Source organism: Corvus brachyrhynchos, unplaced genomic scaffold (assembly GCF_000691975.1).
Source record: "Corvus brachyrhynchos isolate BGI_N302 unplaced genomic scaffold, ASM69197v1 scaffold11, whole genome shotgun sequence".
Taxonomy (NCBI): Eukaryota; Metazoa; Chordata; class Aves; order Passeriformes; family Corvidae; genus Corvus; species Corvus brachyrhynchos.
In genome coordinates, this window is record NW_008236965.1 from 305,529 (window position 1) to 324,123 (window position 18,595).

General features: G+C 37.8%; 1 protein-coding gene across 1 annotated transcript in view; it reads right to left on the reverse strand.

The window, feature by feature from the left end:
* Window positions 1-1,182: 1,182 nt before the first annotated feature.
* The window catches only part of IL1RAPL1 (interleukin 1 receptor accessory protein like 1), a 694,687-nt gene continuing 677,274 nt past the window's right edge, over window positions 1,183-18,595 (reverse strand). Inside the window, exons 9-12 of the mRNA XM_017728403.1 lie at window positions 16,349-16,492; window positions 8,003-8,010; window positions 7,032-7,194; window positions 1,183-5,726 (exon numbers count right to left, since the gene is read on the reverse strand). Coding sequence (XP_017583892.1) covers window positions 5,008-5,726; window positions 7,032-7,194; window positions 8,003-8,010; window positions 16,349-16,492 — 1,034 coding nt within the window. The 3' untranslated portion in view covers window positions 1,183-5,007. The remainder of the gene's footprint in view (window positions 5,727-7,031; window positions 7,195-8,002; window positions 8,011-16,348; window positions 16,493-18,595) is intronic.

Consider the following 18,595-nt stretch of genomic DNA (forward strand, 5'->3'; position numbering starts at 1 on the left):
AATTGATATGTTTTCCACATAAGGTATCAGAGCTGCCTTTCTAATTTCTTCTCTAACTACTTCATGACCCTGTGGACTCTAAACCTAACCCCAGAGTTTATTAGTCCAGAGCAAAAGTCAAACTTTGTTATGAACAGGATTTAAACAAACAAACAAACAAAAAGGTACAGGAAAACTCTTAACAGCTGAAACATTTTTATCATTTTCACTCCCCAGGGAAACAGGCCTGAGTTTTGGAACATCAAGTCAAGGCTGTTTGGTGAAGTGTGATGCTGCCAACATCTTCTTGGAGGATAGAGCCAGAGTCAATGGAAAATGGCCCAGCAAAATTACATCATAAACAGTTCAGTATCCATGCTAAATTCATTGAATCTGAAATTAAAGACACAATGGTGTTCTTCAACCTCCACTCAGTGGGCTATTTAGGAGGTGAAGAGATGAGTTTATACAAAAAAAAAAGAAAAAAAGCAAGGGAGAACTTGCAGCCTTCATAATATAAGGAAACTCATTGTTATGAGGTTGCTTACATTTTTTCTGTTGCCAGCCACATTAACCTATTTCTCAACTGGGTTAGAAAAAGTGTTCTAATAACAGCACAACAGATAGGGGGTGGGAGTGAAGGAATATAGTTACTCTAGTTAATAAACTAAGTCTGTTACAGAGGTTTTTTTAGTGCTGACAGATTTTTGCCATCCTCTTGATCACAACAGAAGACAAACAAAAATCTCTCTGTGCTAGACTATCAACAAGTACAAAATCATTCGGAAGTGTATTAGACATACAGGGACATATTTGTGTTGCTGATCTGTCTGGATGGCCTCCAAAAAAGCCAGTTGCTTGATGTAGGTCAGCCAGAGTACAGAGCTTTGCATGACAAAAGAAACCACAATACAGTCAAAAAGCAAGTGGGTATTTTGCCCTTTATTCTTCATTGGCCTCTGTTCTATTTTGAGCTTACTTTACTATGGTGGGTTTTTCTTTCTTTGGATTTTAATTAAAGTCTCCTTAGGTTTACTAACTTGATTTTTTTTTTTTTTTTTTTTTTTTTTTTACTAATGTCTCCTGTAATACAAAAGATGCTTCCCAGTCCCCTTTTTGGGACTTGAGCAGGAATTCTTAGAAACTGTTTAAAACACATGCTGTTTTTGACTTTATTTTTAATTAAATCTCCCTTGGGTTTTTTTATTTTTTTTTTTTTTTTTTTTTTTTTTTTTTGTTATTTTAGTTTAAAAATTAAGGACTCCTGTTTACTAGGCCACTTTCCCCCAAATCTCACTGCTTTATGTATAATTTAATGTGTCATTAATGCACAATATCCAAATAAAACTTTGTGAATTTTGATCAGGCGGGTATAACAAGCTTTCTGGCTATTTTGAAGCTGATTATCACCCATTATGTAACATATACATGGTTTTCACAGCTGTGCAGTAATAGAAAAATCTTACTTTGTATCTAAGCCTAACAATATTTAACTCTGAACCAGATCATATTGAAGGTGTTTGATGTTGGCTGCCAGGTGAGAACTGGGTCCGCACTAAAATTCAAAAGGCATTTTGGTGCTCCTTTCCTTGCAGCCAAGATTTCATCTTGCCACAGACTGCAAATATGAATTCTTTTTCTCTTTGTTTTTCCAATTTTCTTCTCCCACACAAATCAATCATACACTCATTCAGATTTATTAGATTGACTCTCAAATCATAGTGCTGCAACTGAGAACAGAATCAGACCCAGCAATGCATTTTGCCTTCAAAATAATTGGCTGCCTTCTATACAGTCTCCTATTTCTGTCCAGCTATGTATGCTGTCTGGAGAACCTATATGCTGAATTTACACAAGCTGTGCAACAGAGTCCTTTTATAACACGGACTACCCTGATTAGAGAGAGCCTTATAAAGACAGAGCACCACACTTGGATAATTCACGTGCATAGAATCCACATACAGACCCAGTTTTTGACCAGGCAGAGTAAGTTTTTCTGATCATCACACTGTGCCTTTTTTAAAATAAAGTGCTATTTGCTTATGGCTAAACCTTATATGTGGCTATTGCATGCACAGTTCAGGCTGCATTGTCAAAAACCAAAACACCTTCATAAAAAATGATGGAGCCTAAGAATTAGGGCAATGACAGTTTTTGTTGGTTTTCGTTTGTTTGTTTGGTTTTTTTTCCATTTTATTTTTGTGTTCCAACAGAACTTATGTCAAGCATAGAGCACGTGAACACACAACACTTTCCTTCTCTGTTCCCCACACAGCTGTTCACAGAAGAGGAATACTTAGGAGGAATGTTTCTAAAGCCACAGACAGCTTCTCCATTTATTTCAGGTTTTGTGGTTTGTTTCTCTTTTCTTTTTGTTTGTTTTTCTTATATTTAATATTAAGACAAAACATTATAAGCAAAACTTTCTTTAAGTAGTGTGAGTATCAAATAGTATCTGTCAATCCCTGAATCATGCTATTCAAAGTGCTTAAATCTACACTAAAAGTAGAGGAACAGAAAAGTACTTCCCATGTGGCTAAGGAAACACCTACCAATTGTCTAAATGTGACTGTGGTCAGATAATTTCATCTTACATTTATTCCACATCCCAGTCTTTATACCAGGGCATGTAAAGGGGAAAAAAAATAATGCATTGCTTTCAGAGGATCCTGGGTATTTGGGACTGTTGTGGTTTAAGCCCAGATGGAAAATAAGTACCACACTGCCGCTCGCTCAACCCCTCCCCTTCTCCCCCTCTCAGCCCAGTGGAAACCAGGACAGGCATCCAGATGAATGAAGGAAAATGCCATCAGTGCCTGACAGGTGTCTGTAAGAGCAAATAAATAATAGCTTTCTTGAAGCAAAAATGCAAAGCTCTCTTAAAATTTTATGTGACTTGGCAGCCTAATTTCTATTTTGTGGATGTTTGGCACATGTCCAGAGACACCATAATAAAGAACAGATTGTAGAAAAGGACTTGAGCTAAATCTCAGAGAAATAAACATTTTAAGCAAATGAAAATCGGTGCACACCTCAAAAGTCTATTTTCTTCTTATGCAGATACTGAGATTTCTTGACTTTCACAACAGGAGCACATTCATTTCATCCCACACTGTCAGTTCTGGATTGCTCCCACAAACATCCCCCAAACTGCAGTCTCCCCGCTCACTTCTCATTAAGAAGACCAAAATATTATAGGATATACTTTTCTGGTTTGTGACAATCATGATGAGCAAACCCCACATATCCATTATATTGGCTGATATCATTCAGCTGCCATAAAAATATCTAAAGCTAATTAATTACATAAATAGACTCTAAGGTCTGTTTGCCAGGACACCAGTTACGATTCAGTGGGGGTAAATCAAACCCATGACTCTCTGACAGTGTGCTGCAACCTGTAACTCTACCCCAGCTCCTCTGCTTCTGCCAGCAGGGACTAGCAGAGAGCTTGGCCTGAGTATGTTGCAGAGCTGCACCACTCCTCTCTCTTTCCAAAACCAGAAAGGACTTCCTGTTATTTAAGACATAAATATGAGCAAGGTGCTCATTTAAGTTGTCTTAAAGATGTCTGGATGTAAACACAGTGGTGGGCTTTTTTTCTTCCCTGTCAGCCATGGTACATGCATTATTTGCAACTCCTCAAAGATAGAATCATACATAAAAATAAAACTAATTTATTTATTCATTAAAGTGAATAAAGTGTTTTTAATACTTCCAGGTCTGATTTAAATATTAATTTTGTATAAATAAAGTTTATTCTGAAAACAATTATATTTCTGGTAATCATGTCATTTTTTCTGCCTGAGTTCTTACTGAATTCGTGTGAAAATTAATAAAGTTTTATTTATCGTTACAAGCTAAAACCAAATGAAAGAAGATTTCTTCGTCCTGAATATATCATTTTAAAGCAAATACAGTTTTTGTAACATTAAAATACAAGGGACTCTGAAACCCACAGGAAAATAATGTTTTGCTCTTATGGTTTTTTTGAAAATAACACTTTCTATAATACAACGTGACAAACCAACTGCAATACTGTCTTTTTTTATTCCCCTTTGGTTTGGAAGTCATCAGTGTACATATCAGCAGGACTCTGCACTTCAGTGCCTATTGCCTCACTTGTCTTACTTGCCTGACATTTGCAAATGTTATTTGCAGGATTTTGAAAGTTGGAAAAGAAAAAAAAAATTAAGTGCTTAAAAAATAAAATCCACAACCACATTAATACTTTCCAGGACATGTTAAAAATAGGGTTGCTTTTATATTTATAAAAGGGATACAACGAACTCATTCTTAAAATAAGAACTAAAAAAATCCCAAACCCAAGAAAGTGAAAACGAAACCGGCTCTAGTTTCTACACACTCTGTAGTGACTACCGTGAAGCAACTGATACAGATTGGGTATCTTCTTTTGTTTGACAGGTATCTATCAAGTTACATGTTAGATGATCAGACTGTAGTGTTACCCCAAATGAGGGTCTTTGTAAGGGCAGGGAAGGAGCAGTGCACATTACGGGAGTAGAAATGAAACTGGAGCTCTCAGTGAGCGATGGGGTCCTTCTAAGAACAAAAACTTTCCAAAAGAGGTGAGCTGCAGCAGGCATGGCCTTCAGGAATCAGACTAGGCAGGCCAACAAAATGGATGGTGCTTCTGATATCAACATAGCTTTGTCCAAGCATTCCCAAGAGAGGTTATAAACAAACAAACAAAAAGTCTAAAACTATACTAATGAAGCAAAAAAGTTTCCTATCTATACAGCAGTCTCTTCATTTAAAAAAAAAAGTAAATATACAAATTCCAATGACATATAAAACAAAGTCAAAAATGTGAATGGGAAGAGACATGGGTAAAACAGGAAGACTGATGCTACAAAGAAATTGCAAAAACATATGTACAAGACCCTGTTTTTCCTCGTTTATCGATTGTAATGCATGTTTAACAGCAGCAGTCGAGGATGTAGTTCCAGGCACCAGACTGCAGACTCTGCTCCTACTCAAGGGGGTTGACAGCCCCTTGCATGTCGGTCACCAAATGACACTTGATATACTGGTCTCCCGTGGCAAGAGGGGCAGTATGGCACTGTTTGTGTGAGCCTCTTCGGGGTTCTGCTCCCTGTTAGTTTTTGTCTGCGGCCGCTGCCCATTTATTAGTGTCATGGGGATGTTGCAGTAGGTGTGCTGGTTACCTATTGAGGTAAGCGGCAGGGTGCCGGCAGGAGGTACATCGTATTCATAGCTTCGATAATAGTGTTTCTGGCGCATCTGTGAATGATATGTGTTATGAAAGGTGGAGCGCAGGTCTGGATGGGCAGTGGCAAGAGCAGTGGAGGTGGCAGCAGCCATGGAAATTGCGGAGACTGTCTGCAGTTCCCCAAAGGGCCCCTGCTCACTGACATCTAAAACCTGCTCATTTGTCATGGGTTCAATCCTCTTAAAAGGCATCTCGTACTGTAAACGTTTCCAGAACTTGGAATTCAGCTTGTTGCATTTTGGTCCATGCCATTTAATGACAGTGAGGAGCTTGATGGTATGTTTTAGGGCCTCAACCTCCTGGTAGTTCATAACTCCTCGTAGTTCACTGCATTCAATCAGTATCACTTTGATTTCTCCCGTGACTAACATATTTCGAAGCCTCGTTTCCAGTTCAAAGATGCTCCAACCTCTTCTTACCACGTAACTTGGAGTCATGACAATGATCAGTCGCTTGCTTTGGTCTACACATCTTGCCACATCTTCAATGTAGGCTACAAAACAAAACAATTGCTCAAAAAACAATCTAAGAAAACAGTCTGCTCTCATACATTGGTGAGAAAAAACAGAGGCAAATCCCTGTTCCCAGAAGATCTCACTGAAGTATGCAAAAACATCAATGGCAAATGTGCCAAGCTGGCCTGGCAGAACATTGTCTTGAGCAACCTGCTCTATATGGCCCTGCTTGAGCAGGGAGGTTGGAAAAAGATGACCTCCACAGGCCCTTTCCAACCTCAACCATTCTGTGATCCTGCAAAACATCTATTCCCACACGTGCTATGAATTGTCAGTGTTTGTTCATGAGCTGTGGCTTTGTATCATCTATATCACTATTGGAACAAATATGCCCATCATGATTTTTACCTTTAAAAAGGCAAAGTCACCCAGTTAGACAACAGAGCAGCAGCCATGTGCTTCAGGACCTCAGTCTCAAACACAAATTATACTCTAAATTGTTTGGTAGGCTTAGATTCTGTTTTGCTTTCATGGCACTGCCACACACATTCATAAGAACAGTGTTGTCTCCTGTAAATTAGTGTTTAGTTTGCGGTGGATTTAAAAAATATCCATGAGATTGTTTGAAGTTGTATGTTGTGCTTTGTCCATACCAAGCATCCTTTCTTGTATCTTTTATTAAAGGTATTGAACTTAGTCAGTGTCCATGTGGTTACACTGAAGTCATGAAGAATACTACAACAACTGACAAAACATTACTGTACTTATGTTGGAATATGTGAAAGAAACATGAAAAAGATCTACTTGTACCAGCTGGAATCAATTCTAGTTTCAGTCTCTGACAATGATCAAGTACATCCACTACACAGTGGTCTGCAGTGGACACTGACAGAATTCACTACTTTTGCCTGGTGTAGAAGTTATTACTCAGCCATTGTCTTAGTCCAAACACAACTTTTTCCATCCTATCTGAATTTCTGCAATACTCAGAATCAAGGATATCTTTCCAAACAAAATCTAAGGAACTGAAAAGAAAGAACTCAGTATTCATTCCTAGAGATGCAAGCTCTTAAAAAAACTGAAAAATGTTAGTCTCTTTCATTTCCTTTACTTATGCATGCCCTTTCTGCACTGTTTTACCTTCAATTAAAACAATACAATTACTAAATAATAATCCTCTTATCTGGGAAATGCACATTAATGTTTGGTGTCTTCACCATTCTCTAAAACATGGGAGAAAAGATGACATTCTGAAGAAGTAGGTATATAAACAAGACTAAAACAATCACTGCAATCACTCATTTTCTCCTTCAAAACCACATGAGGATAATGACATTACTTACTTCCTGTGGGAATCAAATCTCTATCTGGTATGAACAACTTGTATCCATAATGCTTTTCCAGCATATCTGGTAGAATCTCAAGAGCAAATCTTTCTTCTTCTCCAGTTTCTTGATTCCACTGGTCAGGATCCACTTTGGTATAAGATAGATATGCATCATAGTCTAAAAAAAAAGGAAAGACAGAAATTAAGTTAGTTTATTCCTTATTCTAGCAGTTTTCCCAGATATTTCCCCAGGTATTACTTCCGGGAGACTTTTCCAGGAATAGGAAATGGTTTAGATTAAATGGCAAGCTTTCACCCAATCTACAGATATGCATCCGTTCAGATTTCCTGTTTCACCTGGTAGACATAATCCTTAGTTACACAGATGCAGGGAAGGAGGGGTCCATATCCATAGACAGAAGTCAGTTTATGTAAGAATCCAGATGAAGAAAATCCACTCAACTGCAGGGTGACAGCTCATAGCATAAAAGTCAAAAGTCACTGTGAAGAGTATGCATTCTTCTCTAACATAAAAGGGGAAAGAAGAGCATGGAAATTCCTAAGCTAATGTGCAAATGTCTCTGCTGCACAGTACAAGCATTTCAGTCTTGCCAGAATTTTACTGTAAATTTAGGACCTGGGGCTGAAATGCTCTAATTGTACGTATAGAATTCCTTGTAAAACTCTTTAGCTCTCCAGGTCTGAAATTATTGCAAAGCTTAAATCTTTGCAGCGTCAGCTCCTGATAACGCAGTTTAAGTGTCTTGAATTCTGTGCATTTAAATTTGCAAATTTAATGTTGCATTAATGTACATTTCATTACTTAACTGTGCGTTACTTCACTTCAATATGAGAAATAACCATGCCTGTGTTTTAAATGTACTTGAAAGACTGAATCAAAAGAGCCACCATTAATTTTCATTAGGAGGTCAATAATACCAAGTGCTCTTGAACTAATTCAGTGGAATAAGAGGTCACGTTTTGACTTTTGTTGTGAAGAAAGCAGAGGAAAATCAATGGCAAGAGTAATGAAATGTTAACATCCTTCTAACTCTCTTGACAACATTATGCACAGACTACCGAGAATATCAATTGCTTGTAAAAGAGATCTGATTGAATACTCTAAATACTGTGTGTCATAAGTAATGTTATATTCAATCAGTGCTGACTTCATTTATTCATTGAGCTGGTCCTTTCTTCATTTTGCACCTTTTTGTAGTCGGGTAGCATTATTTAGAAAAGCCTGCCAGCTGTAGGGTGGATGCAAAGAGTGTAAATGAAATTAATTGAGCGGTGGTAATCTTGAACAGTCCTCTCTCCCTTCTGAGGAACCATGTGCACGATGCTCATTTGCAGATGACAAAACAAATTTGGTTGTACTACTAAGAAATTATGCAGAATTCAAACTGGTTTAAAGGCTGAGTATTGTCTGTTAAGATGGTTTGCACAATCTTACTTGGAGGGGAAATTATTCATGCTATGACACATTCAAAGTACACTTTTTTCATATCATGGAGGCTCCAGCATCTCCACTAAATACAGCTGCATCATCCTGTATTGCAGGGAAAATATCTTTCCCTCCTGGTTTTATTAGTATTTGTAGGGCAAAGAATGGTTGGGGTCTAGGGTATATCTGAATAGATGTGTTCAGGCATCAGGCATGTGGAAGCTCTGGATTAGTTCATCACAACGAGATCAAATGCAGCCTGTGCTCAGGCTGTGGTGCATTCAGTCCGCAAATGATTCAGTCAGCCCCAAACCACTGCTACAGCAAGACTCCAGGCAAAACAGACTGTGAGTTAGAAACTGTCATATCATTTCAACCATTACATGGGGTTCAAAGTGAGAAGTTTGTAAGTGAGCAATGGTCATGGAGCTGTACTCAGCCACAGGTTTAGATAGACCTTAGGGGCAAACACTGAGGGTCAAATCTCAGCTTCATTAATAACACATGGAAAGATTACTTCATTTGGTGGCCCAGGATTTTAGCCAAAGTACCTGTTGCATCACTGGAATATGCATTCTTTAATGCTGTCCATTCCTTTTGATACTCATCCAAATGCAGAGTATGCTATCATACTCCCTGTAACTTTCTACAATGTTAATCCAGAAGAAGTGATATAAATTTTTAGGGGATGAAGCTATAAACGCTTCTTGTTATTCCAAGGATGTGCTCAGCAGCAGTCACTTAAAGGCTCAATGTAAGCATAAAATGAAACCCAGACTCTGTATGAATCTACTTTGTCACATGCAAATGGGATCTTTGGGTAAGTAAATTGCTATCAGACATCTAAGAGCTCATCTGTATGCATGCTCTCTTAACAGCTACACATGAAATGATAAGCTGGTGCCTACATAAAGAAAGACAAAATTTCCTCTTCTACAGGGACCACTGAACAGATTTAACTTCAAATTTGCATTATAGATGTACGTGTTTTCTAATGATTTCCATGTTGCACTGCAAGAAGTCAGCAGTTTGGGCCTGTGAGGGTTTATTAGACTTAAACATTGAAGATATTTCTGCTAATGGGAGCCAGAAAAATTATATATATACATGAAAAATTAAAAAAAATAAAAAAACCTTTATAGAGTAATTTTTTATCAGCCATGTTCAAGCCAGTGACAAATTCCGACTTTTAGCTGGCATGATACATTTTAGCACAACACAGATTAAGAGATCAAAACAAGGAGAAATCCTACAGTGTTGCATTTCACAGCGACCTTAATTTCAGTGAAGCCCTAAGACCTAGATGATGGAGTCAGCCCATGTGTCTGTGCATCCTGAAATCCTGAGCGTAGTTTGCAGTGCCTTCAGTAACACTGAGTGCACTGGAGGCAGCTGACCATGCACAAGGGTGCTCCACAGCTCGGTGTAGCCAGCAAGGCTGGGAAGAGCTTTCATTTCCCAATCAACAGGGAACTGGACAGCTGATTCCTTCAGCAGAGCACATGCTCTCCTCTTAAGTACTAGGATATTCATACAGGAATTAGGAGCAATGCACTGATTTAACTCAGTGTTTCAGGATTTCACAGGGACTTTTTGGAGATAGGAGACTGGATCCTTCCAAATGCAGCAGGGAGGTGCAGCCAAACTGACACAGGAAGCTTTTGTCTTTAAAAAAACATTCTGTGTTCAGGAAAGGCTGCAAAGAACCTTTCAAAATTTCTCAGAGACTGTAGTTGCTTCAAAATTATGGCATTTCTTAACCTGTATTTACTTCACTGTTGTGGGAGCCACATTTAATATATACATTGGGATAGTGTTTATCCTTAATACAATGAAAAAATGTAATTTAAGGCTTAGTTGAACAAAATGCTCAAATCCTAGGTCTTTCAAAATACTTATACTTTTCGTCACACTATTTGCTGTTGCTGATGAAGCTCACTGTAACATTTTCTATTATTTTTAAATGTCAAGCCCTTTTAATGTTAATAAAAAATTAAGAACTACCCACACAATTTTTTCCATGGCATAGTATTTTTTAAATGTAACATTCCTCATGATAATTCATATCCTTGTGCAGAGTGAGCAATGTTGAATTGCATGGTAGGTTTTTTTTTTTCTACTTTGCATCTGAACTTTCTAACCTATAACAATCTCTTCATTTGGAATATAAAGATGATTTGGTAATATTTTATTTTTTAAGAGAGATATATATATCATATAGTACACATGCACTTTAAAAGCTATGAAATAGGAAGAGAGGAAAAAAAGCAGGAATTTTCTTTTGAATTAGCACATTTCATGCACAGAATCTACAAAACCCCATATTCAGTGGAGACATAAATTGAGTTTTTATTGTTTGAATTGCATTTCAGATGTAAATAAATAGCATAAACAAGAAGAGTTAAAAGAAACAGTTTTCCAGCAATAAAATTGTAATTAAATAAGAGAAAAATCCCTTTTTGTAACCAGTAATGTTTAGAAAGAAGAGAGCTGCGTTTTTCTAAGGTGATTTTGATAGAATTTGAAATTGATATTCATAGAACAGGATTTCTTATCGTCACAATTTGCCAATAGCCAATAAGAATATATAAATGAGTGGTGAGACTGCTATTGCAAACTTATTTTGTGCGTCCCCAGGGAAGATTCAGTAATTGCAAAGTCACTAACTTCAGCAGTAATTTCAGTCTAGCTATACCTGCATAGCATAATCATTAACACAAGTGCTTTGGTGGTGCTTAAACCAATAGTAAAAGTTACATTTGAAAGTTAATAACTTAGTCACACAGAAACCTGAAGCATCTCAAAGCATTGCCATTCCTTGCTGCTTAAGAGTTTTGCTGGGATGAAACCCAGGAAATGACTAACAAGTATTTCTTACCTGCTCTTCTCCTGGATTAATATATAATATAGTATATTATATTAATAATACCAGATATTATCTGGGAATTCCCATAGGTTCATCCATGAACCCTGCTGGTCTTTTGCAGTTAAATAATAGCAAGGACAAACATCATGATTACATAAGGACTCCCAGGTGCAACAGAAACTTCAGGGAAGAACCAGTTTCATCAGTCTCCTAATTTGCACATTGATTTGCTTCCCCTCAGCAAGAAGTAGAAACTCATCTCTCATGAAAGGGCAAACAGCTCAGCCATGAAACAGTATAGCTGTCATGTACCAAATCCAAACCAGATTTCCTGAACCGAGAGAGCTCAGAAGCAGCACATTTTAATCTTATTAGGAGCACTTTGCTTTATTTCAGCAATGTGGTAGAAAGAAATAAAAAAAGCAGCCACTTTGCCACTTTCAGAACCAAAAGCGTAACTTGCCAGGCCTGGGCCCTGCTACCTTCCCTGTAACAGAGCTGCATAGAGGCCCCTGGCTTCCTTCAATTCACCAAGGTTTCCATGGCAAAGAAAGCTGAGAAGAAGACTGAGGACACCACAATGAGCTCCTGCCCAATATTGTAGGTGAAGGAACCTAAAGGCACCAAGGGTCATTGTGAACCTCATCATATCAGTTCTTAAACAAAGCTCTCGCTTTCTAGCTGTCAGCTGCCTATAGCCTTCTTTTTTTTCTTGAGCCTAAAGCTTGACTTCTTGTCAGCATAGCTGTGAGAGAGGATATTTATGCAAATTTCATTAGAAAACTATTTACAACACATTTGGTCAGATTTTGTCTTCAATTGCTACTTATTTTTGCCAGCCTGCTAGCATAAAATTTCTTCTATTTTCCTTTTTTTTTTTTTCTTTTAAGATAGTGTTCACCTTTACATATCAATTCTTTGATAAAAAAACTTCCAACAATTTAAAAAGTTAAAAATGTACCCAGGTAATGGTAGTGGCAGATACCTGAAAACTCTTTCTGCTGTTAGCTGTACCACATGCTCTTTCCTTTGAAACTGGAACCTGTAACACCAACGTGTGTGGAAGTTTTTAAGTAATTTTGTCTATCTGACCATGTCCAATGGTTTTTAGCCTGTCATCCATAGACTTCTGGATTTATCCATAACATAAATTAAAACTGGCATACAGATATCTACATATCCACTGGAACCTCTCAGATCTTGAAATGGCAAAAAAAAGTCAAAAGTAGCTGTTTTGGTCACTTTGAGACTCCTGTTCACTCTAAGGCAGGATCATAATGGGCACTACTGAGAGAAGTGGCTCCCCTCCCCACCTTCCCTGTGGCTGCTGTGGCTGCCATGCCTGGGGACTGATCCTTGCACAGTTTGATGAGCAGGAACAGTACAACAAAGGAGAAAGTTGTCCCAGGTAAAATCATGAGAAAATTTCCACTGATTTTAGGGCGCCTGGAAGTCAGCTCATGTATTTAGATTTCTATACAGTAGTAATATCTCTTCTGATACAAATAGCTTTTAAGGTCACAGAGTGCAAGCTAGAAGGAAACCAGGACATGTGTTGATCGCAGATACTTGTAAATGGTTATTTTCATTTTCACTCTGTCAGTTAAAATACGATACATTTTTCATAAAGTCATTTAAAAACTGGGAATGGCAGAAAGAGAAGGTCCTTGGAAAATAAAAATACATAAAAAGCAACTGCTAAAACACTCCACAGAGAATGAACATGGTATAAAATCTCTTTTGTTGGAGCTCAGTGTACAAAAAAATAGAAGAAATTACCACTTCTAAAAGTGGATTTCGCTAACATCATGTTAGTCCCTAAAGTGTGCTCTATGGACAAGACTTTTTAAAGTAAGCTTTTAAGATTAAAGCTGCAAAACTAAAAGGGTTGCTTGACATTTGACAAAGATTAGCCCTCAGAAAATCCCAGTGAAGTATATATTTCTGAAAATGTTGTTGTTTTCAGAACAGTACAAACAGTTCTTCATTTGCATAGCACTTCAAGCTATCATCTTTACTGCATATGTGGAGAGATCTTGGACTGAATTTTTCCTCCAACAGATTTGGGAGTTTCTGACCACCAAACTGCTAGTGGTGAGTTATGGCTCTGAGATGCAAGGTCATGCCAAACACCTGTAAGTAAAAAAGCCTCTCCTTTGCAAGGGTCAGAGTGCTTCTCTTGCCCCTGTGCTCCAGTGACCCGGGGAGCTCTCGGACATTCACAGTGAGGTCCCCTGACAGGACATGGGCATGCTATGCTGCTCTGCACTGAAGGACACAATGTGGTGTCCATCAGGTCATCCCCTGGGGTGGAGTCAGCTCCCACACAGTTGGAGAGCACAGGCATGGAGTCAGAGGAGAAGCACCAATATTATTATATTATAAATTAGTAGGGGAGGCAGGGAATCAACCACAAAAAGATAAAAGGGGGATTCAATTCCCATTCCCAGGACTGAGCTGCAGTGTCTGCAGGAGAGAGAAAAAACAGAAGTAAAGTCTAGTCCTGAGAATAAAACTTTGGGAAATTCAACACTGTAAATTCAAGAAATGAGGAATCAACAGCTGTGATCACTTGCTTGATCTTCAGTATCCCTAAAGAAAGTAATAAATCGAGTTCCATTAGCTGTAAGGGTTAAATACTTTGTTTTCAAATACTTCTCACAATTTACCCATGCCTCCCACAGAAATGTGTATGTTAGTTAGCCTGAGAAAAACTGACGTGTCTAAGGCTTGGAAAAGAAAAAGGAATAGTGATGAGATTTGACATCCTGAAGGGCTTGTTCTCTGATCAGGGAAGAAATGAAGCATTGAATTTTAAAAGAGATTTTCAACAGAATATTTTAATTGCACCTCACCTTTAAAGTGTTTCAAATTCTCTCTGGGTACAATACAGTGCACATAAAAAAAAAGACTATGATATTTTGATGTTTGCTTATCTCCATGCTGTCCTGAAGTATGACAGAACATTGTGTAAATTATGAATAGAACGTGGGCGCTCTGCTGCTGCACTGCAGGAGATGCGATTAGAATAGGATTTTAGAGTTCAGCATTTTGTGTCTGTCAATAACAAACTAAGACAAAGGAAGGGATCTCAGTGTAGGTCTGCAATTTATTTCTGCACAAGCCATAGCTTGGGCTTTTGTGGAACATTTTCTCTCCATCTTTCTTCTTTTGCATGTGTAAGTGAAAGAGACAAAGTGAAATGTGCAGCTGAAGTCACTTCATTAGCACAATGGGTTTTATCCATGTTGCCAGCATATTGAACATAGTAGAAGCTACCTGTTTTCATTAGGAATTTGTAAGTAGCATTTTTCTTTTTATATTGCTGTGGTTAAGCACCCAATCTATCAGTGTTTGCACTGATCTTCTGAGAATCCATTCTTGACCTTCTTTAACAATGACCTTTGCTCAGAAGGATAAACTGAATGGATATTGGTTTTCCTCCTTTTGAATCACAAAACAGTACACTTTAGAGGTCCCTTTTTTTGATGTTTAAAATGCATGACTCAAGTATTGTTGTTCCCAGGTGACCAATGTTTGGGATGGGACAAGAGAGAGAGGCAGGAGTGTAACACCTGGCGGAGTAAATCTGCAAATGAATTGGAGTGATTTGAGAAAATGATAAATGACAGCTATAAAAGCAAGAATTACTGATACTAATAGAGAAAAAATTGTTACATCTATCTAAACAGTTATTATTTAAAGTGTCTATTTCTGCATATTCTAATATGACTGTTATTAAATTCACACAATTTATGGAAGTAAACGTGCCCATTTAAACTGGCGGTTGCTTGGTGGATAAGAGAGGATCTCAGCTTCTGAAAAAAAAGAAAGAAGGTGTCTGTCAAAATCCTCCATGACTCACAGTCCCTCTGGGCCTCAGTTTCCTCCTTGGTAAAGTAAATAGAGTAACCTGACTTTTTTCCTCACTGAGCGGCTACATTAATGCATCTTTTTGTAAATCCCATAGAAGGTTACAAAATGTTCTGATGTTCTTGGGCTTGTTGTTCTGTGAATTTTCTATTTTGAATCCTTGTGCATTTTTAGATGGGAGGCAAAAATGGGTCATTCCCTAGTGATTTTATTATGGAAGTCTTATATAAGGACCTGTAATTCTGCAACTGCTCTTTTCCTTATCAGTGACAGATTTAGCCATCACTTGCTTATCAGTACACATTTATTTTAATATATCACAATGGCTTCTGCCTACAGGCTGTTACCTTGACCTGTAAAAAAACTTTAATTAGTATTTCTGCAGGAAAAAAGGTTCTGTCACCAAAGACATAGTGGCAGCACAAAACATCAGGAGCTCTGACCCAAGAAACCAAATCTAATTAATCAGAGCCTGCAGCTCAACCCAGTTTGCTGTTCAACAGCAATTTTGATTAGTAAGGCTAGAGGCAAAGAAGACCTCTTCCTTAAGTGCTTAGAAAGAGAAAGATGAAAATGCATGTATATGTTTGACAGAGCTGGTGCATATATTGTGGATCACTTTTGTTTAGGCTGGATATCCTTGAATCACAGAACAACTTTAATGACCATTTAGCAGCCCACTTCATGATTAAGCAAATGAACTGCAGGGTACATTCCCAAACACTCGGAACAATTTATTGAAACTGATCAGTTTAAACAAGCAGTAAATTGAAATTCACTTCAACCTCTACCTATTTGTTGAATACAATTAGGGAGGACACCCCCTTGCTCACGGAGAAATAAAATTGGTTTTCAGTACTGACAGGTAGTGAAAATCTTTAATGCATCGATGTTGGCAATTTACATTCAGTGTCAGGAATAAAAATCTAAAAGACACGGATGTCTTCTGGAGCTCCAGAGAGCAGCACATACATCAGCTCAGCAGTGATTGTGCTTGTGTGCTGTATGAGGAATGTATATTCAAGTCAGCACCTAAAATTGGAGTTGTTAACACATCTTGAACTGAAATTAAATTTGGGCCTTGGTGGAGAGAAATAAAAGACAGATATTCTTAGAAAGTAGGAAATGTGCTGAGAAGCTGCCTTACCTCCATCTAGTTCTTCAGCTCCAAAATGATTTCTGTAGAAGAGCATAATCTCTATCTTGTAACACTTGTAGATAGTCACTAAACAAACAAGCAGCAGCAGAATAGCACCAAGCCCACCAGCAAGCTCAACTGTGTACATCAGCTCTGCAAAGAATTACAAAATGCAGTAACAACCACATTTCAAACCACAGAAAGATCAGCAACAGACCTTGCACTTTTGTTAAACATTAAAATAAAATAATGAATGATGAACCCCACATTTATGTATTTATTTCATTATAAGACCCTTGAATGAATATGTAATTGATTTTTCTTTATTCTTCAGTAAGTTTTTTTCCTTTGATACACCATTTGAATTGCTCATTTTAAAAATAAATATCACTGGGGAGAAGTATGCAGATAGATCACAGTTTGCTTTACCTAGATAAATGTTGCCATTCGACTTACAATGAAAGCAAAGGTGAATGTTTCCTTTTTGAGGACTATAATGCAAAACCAGCTCTTCCCTTTCTCCTTATACAAATAGAATGTGAACAAACTGGACAAGATTAAGGATTTGATTCTTTTTCCCAAATAAAAAACCCCCCAATATTAATAATAATTAAAAAACCCCACAAAACACTTGAGAGATGTGAAGACACATTATCCAAGGAACCCTACAACCTCACATCTCAGTTATGTGTTAATATTTTTAACACTGTTACCCGGAGGTCTGCAGTTCATCTTTATTCTCACTTTCCCCCAGTGGGCTTAGCCAATGTGTAGACACAGCAAATTGTCCTGACTTGTCTGTTGTGACATTCAGGCCAACCCCCTGGTGTCTTTGCTGCTGTCTGCTCACAGGGTGGATTGAGATCATCACCATGGAGCTCTGCTCCTGAGCATGGGGCCTGGTCAGTTGTGGCTGCCACAAGCGCCCAGCACCACCACCAGAGCCACTTGTTGGGCCAAAGGTAATATGCCACCATGGACTTTTACCTCCCTCAGTTGGAAACGTTGCACTCTCAAGGAAGCTCACAGAGCTCTGTTCCTTTTCATTTGCCTATTGACTGAAAACTGGCGGTGTCAAAAAAGGAGGGTGGGAGGAGGAAGAAACTTGCTAACAATTTTGTAATTTTAAATCACTACATGGCAAATCTGAAGGCCTTCCATGCTTTTCCAAATCACTCAGTTTTGAGGAATGAAAAAACCCCAGATCTTGGAAATCTAAGATACAGAGTTTGCTTCATAAAAAAATCTGTGCTGGAGCAAGTGTTATTTTCACAGTGTCCTCTTCCAGTGGGCAGCTTGTCTGAGTGAAGTACCATGAACCTGGAGTAACCTTTTTTGTGTATGTGTGTGGTTGTGCAGATTTGATAATCCAGCACAATGCAATTCAATTAGAGAAATAAAAGGTTAGAGGAAAAATTGACAATCGCATTTGTTTGACAGCTTCTACTGAGAATCACACACCTTTTTTTTTTATTATTACAAGGCAACTGTAAGAAGATTTCATTGCTCTCTAGAAGACACTAAAAATGTAATAAAATAAAATAAAAAGGCATTTATATTCCATGTCATTCTTTCCAAAACTGTGATGGAAACTCCTTTGTGTTAGATATTTTTAACACTGACATGATTATTTCAAACTCCCTATACTCTTCTGGTCCAGAGAGGGAAATGTTATTAAAAACACTCAACAAAATATGGTTTGCATAGACAAGTAATGCAGTATTTTAGAATATAAATGGAAATGGAAATTACTCTGCACTGGCTTACTATACCCTGCTTATCACTTTGTAATACAGGTGATGCAGCTGTTCAATGGTAACTAGAAGAAAGACTTTAATATTTTGGGTTGCTAGGCGCAAAATACTCCATTTATGTGCCTGCTGTTATGACTCACTAAAGGCAAAGAAAAACTTTACAACTGGAAAACAGAAGTTTTTTCTAAACTAAGGATTTTTATATTAAATGGAAAGAAATAACTGCAGATATTCATCTGTTTTCTGTTTATGCATGAAATCAGACTAATGCACTGCATCACTTTTGCCATCAGAGTCCCCCTTAGTTACATGTTTCCCCATAAAGTAAGATTATGCCTTTATGTTTGCTTCAGTAAAACCTATCTGAAAGCACACGAAACTATCCTTAATTAGGCAATCGAAGCAAACAACAAAATTCTCTAGTCAGCCTGAAACATACTAGCAATTACCTTTTCATGTGCTGCTGCTGAGCCCATTGGGATCGTACAGAGATAAGGTGGTT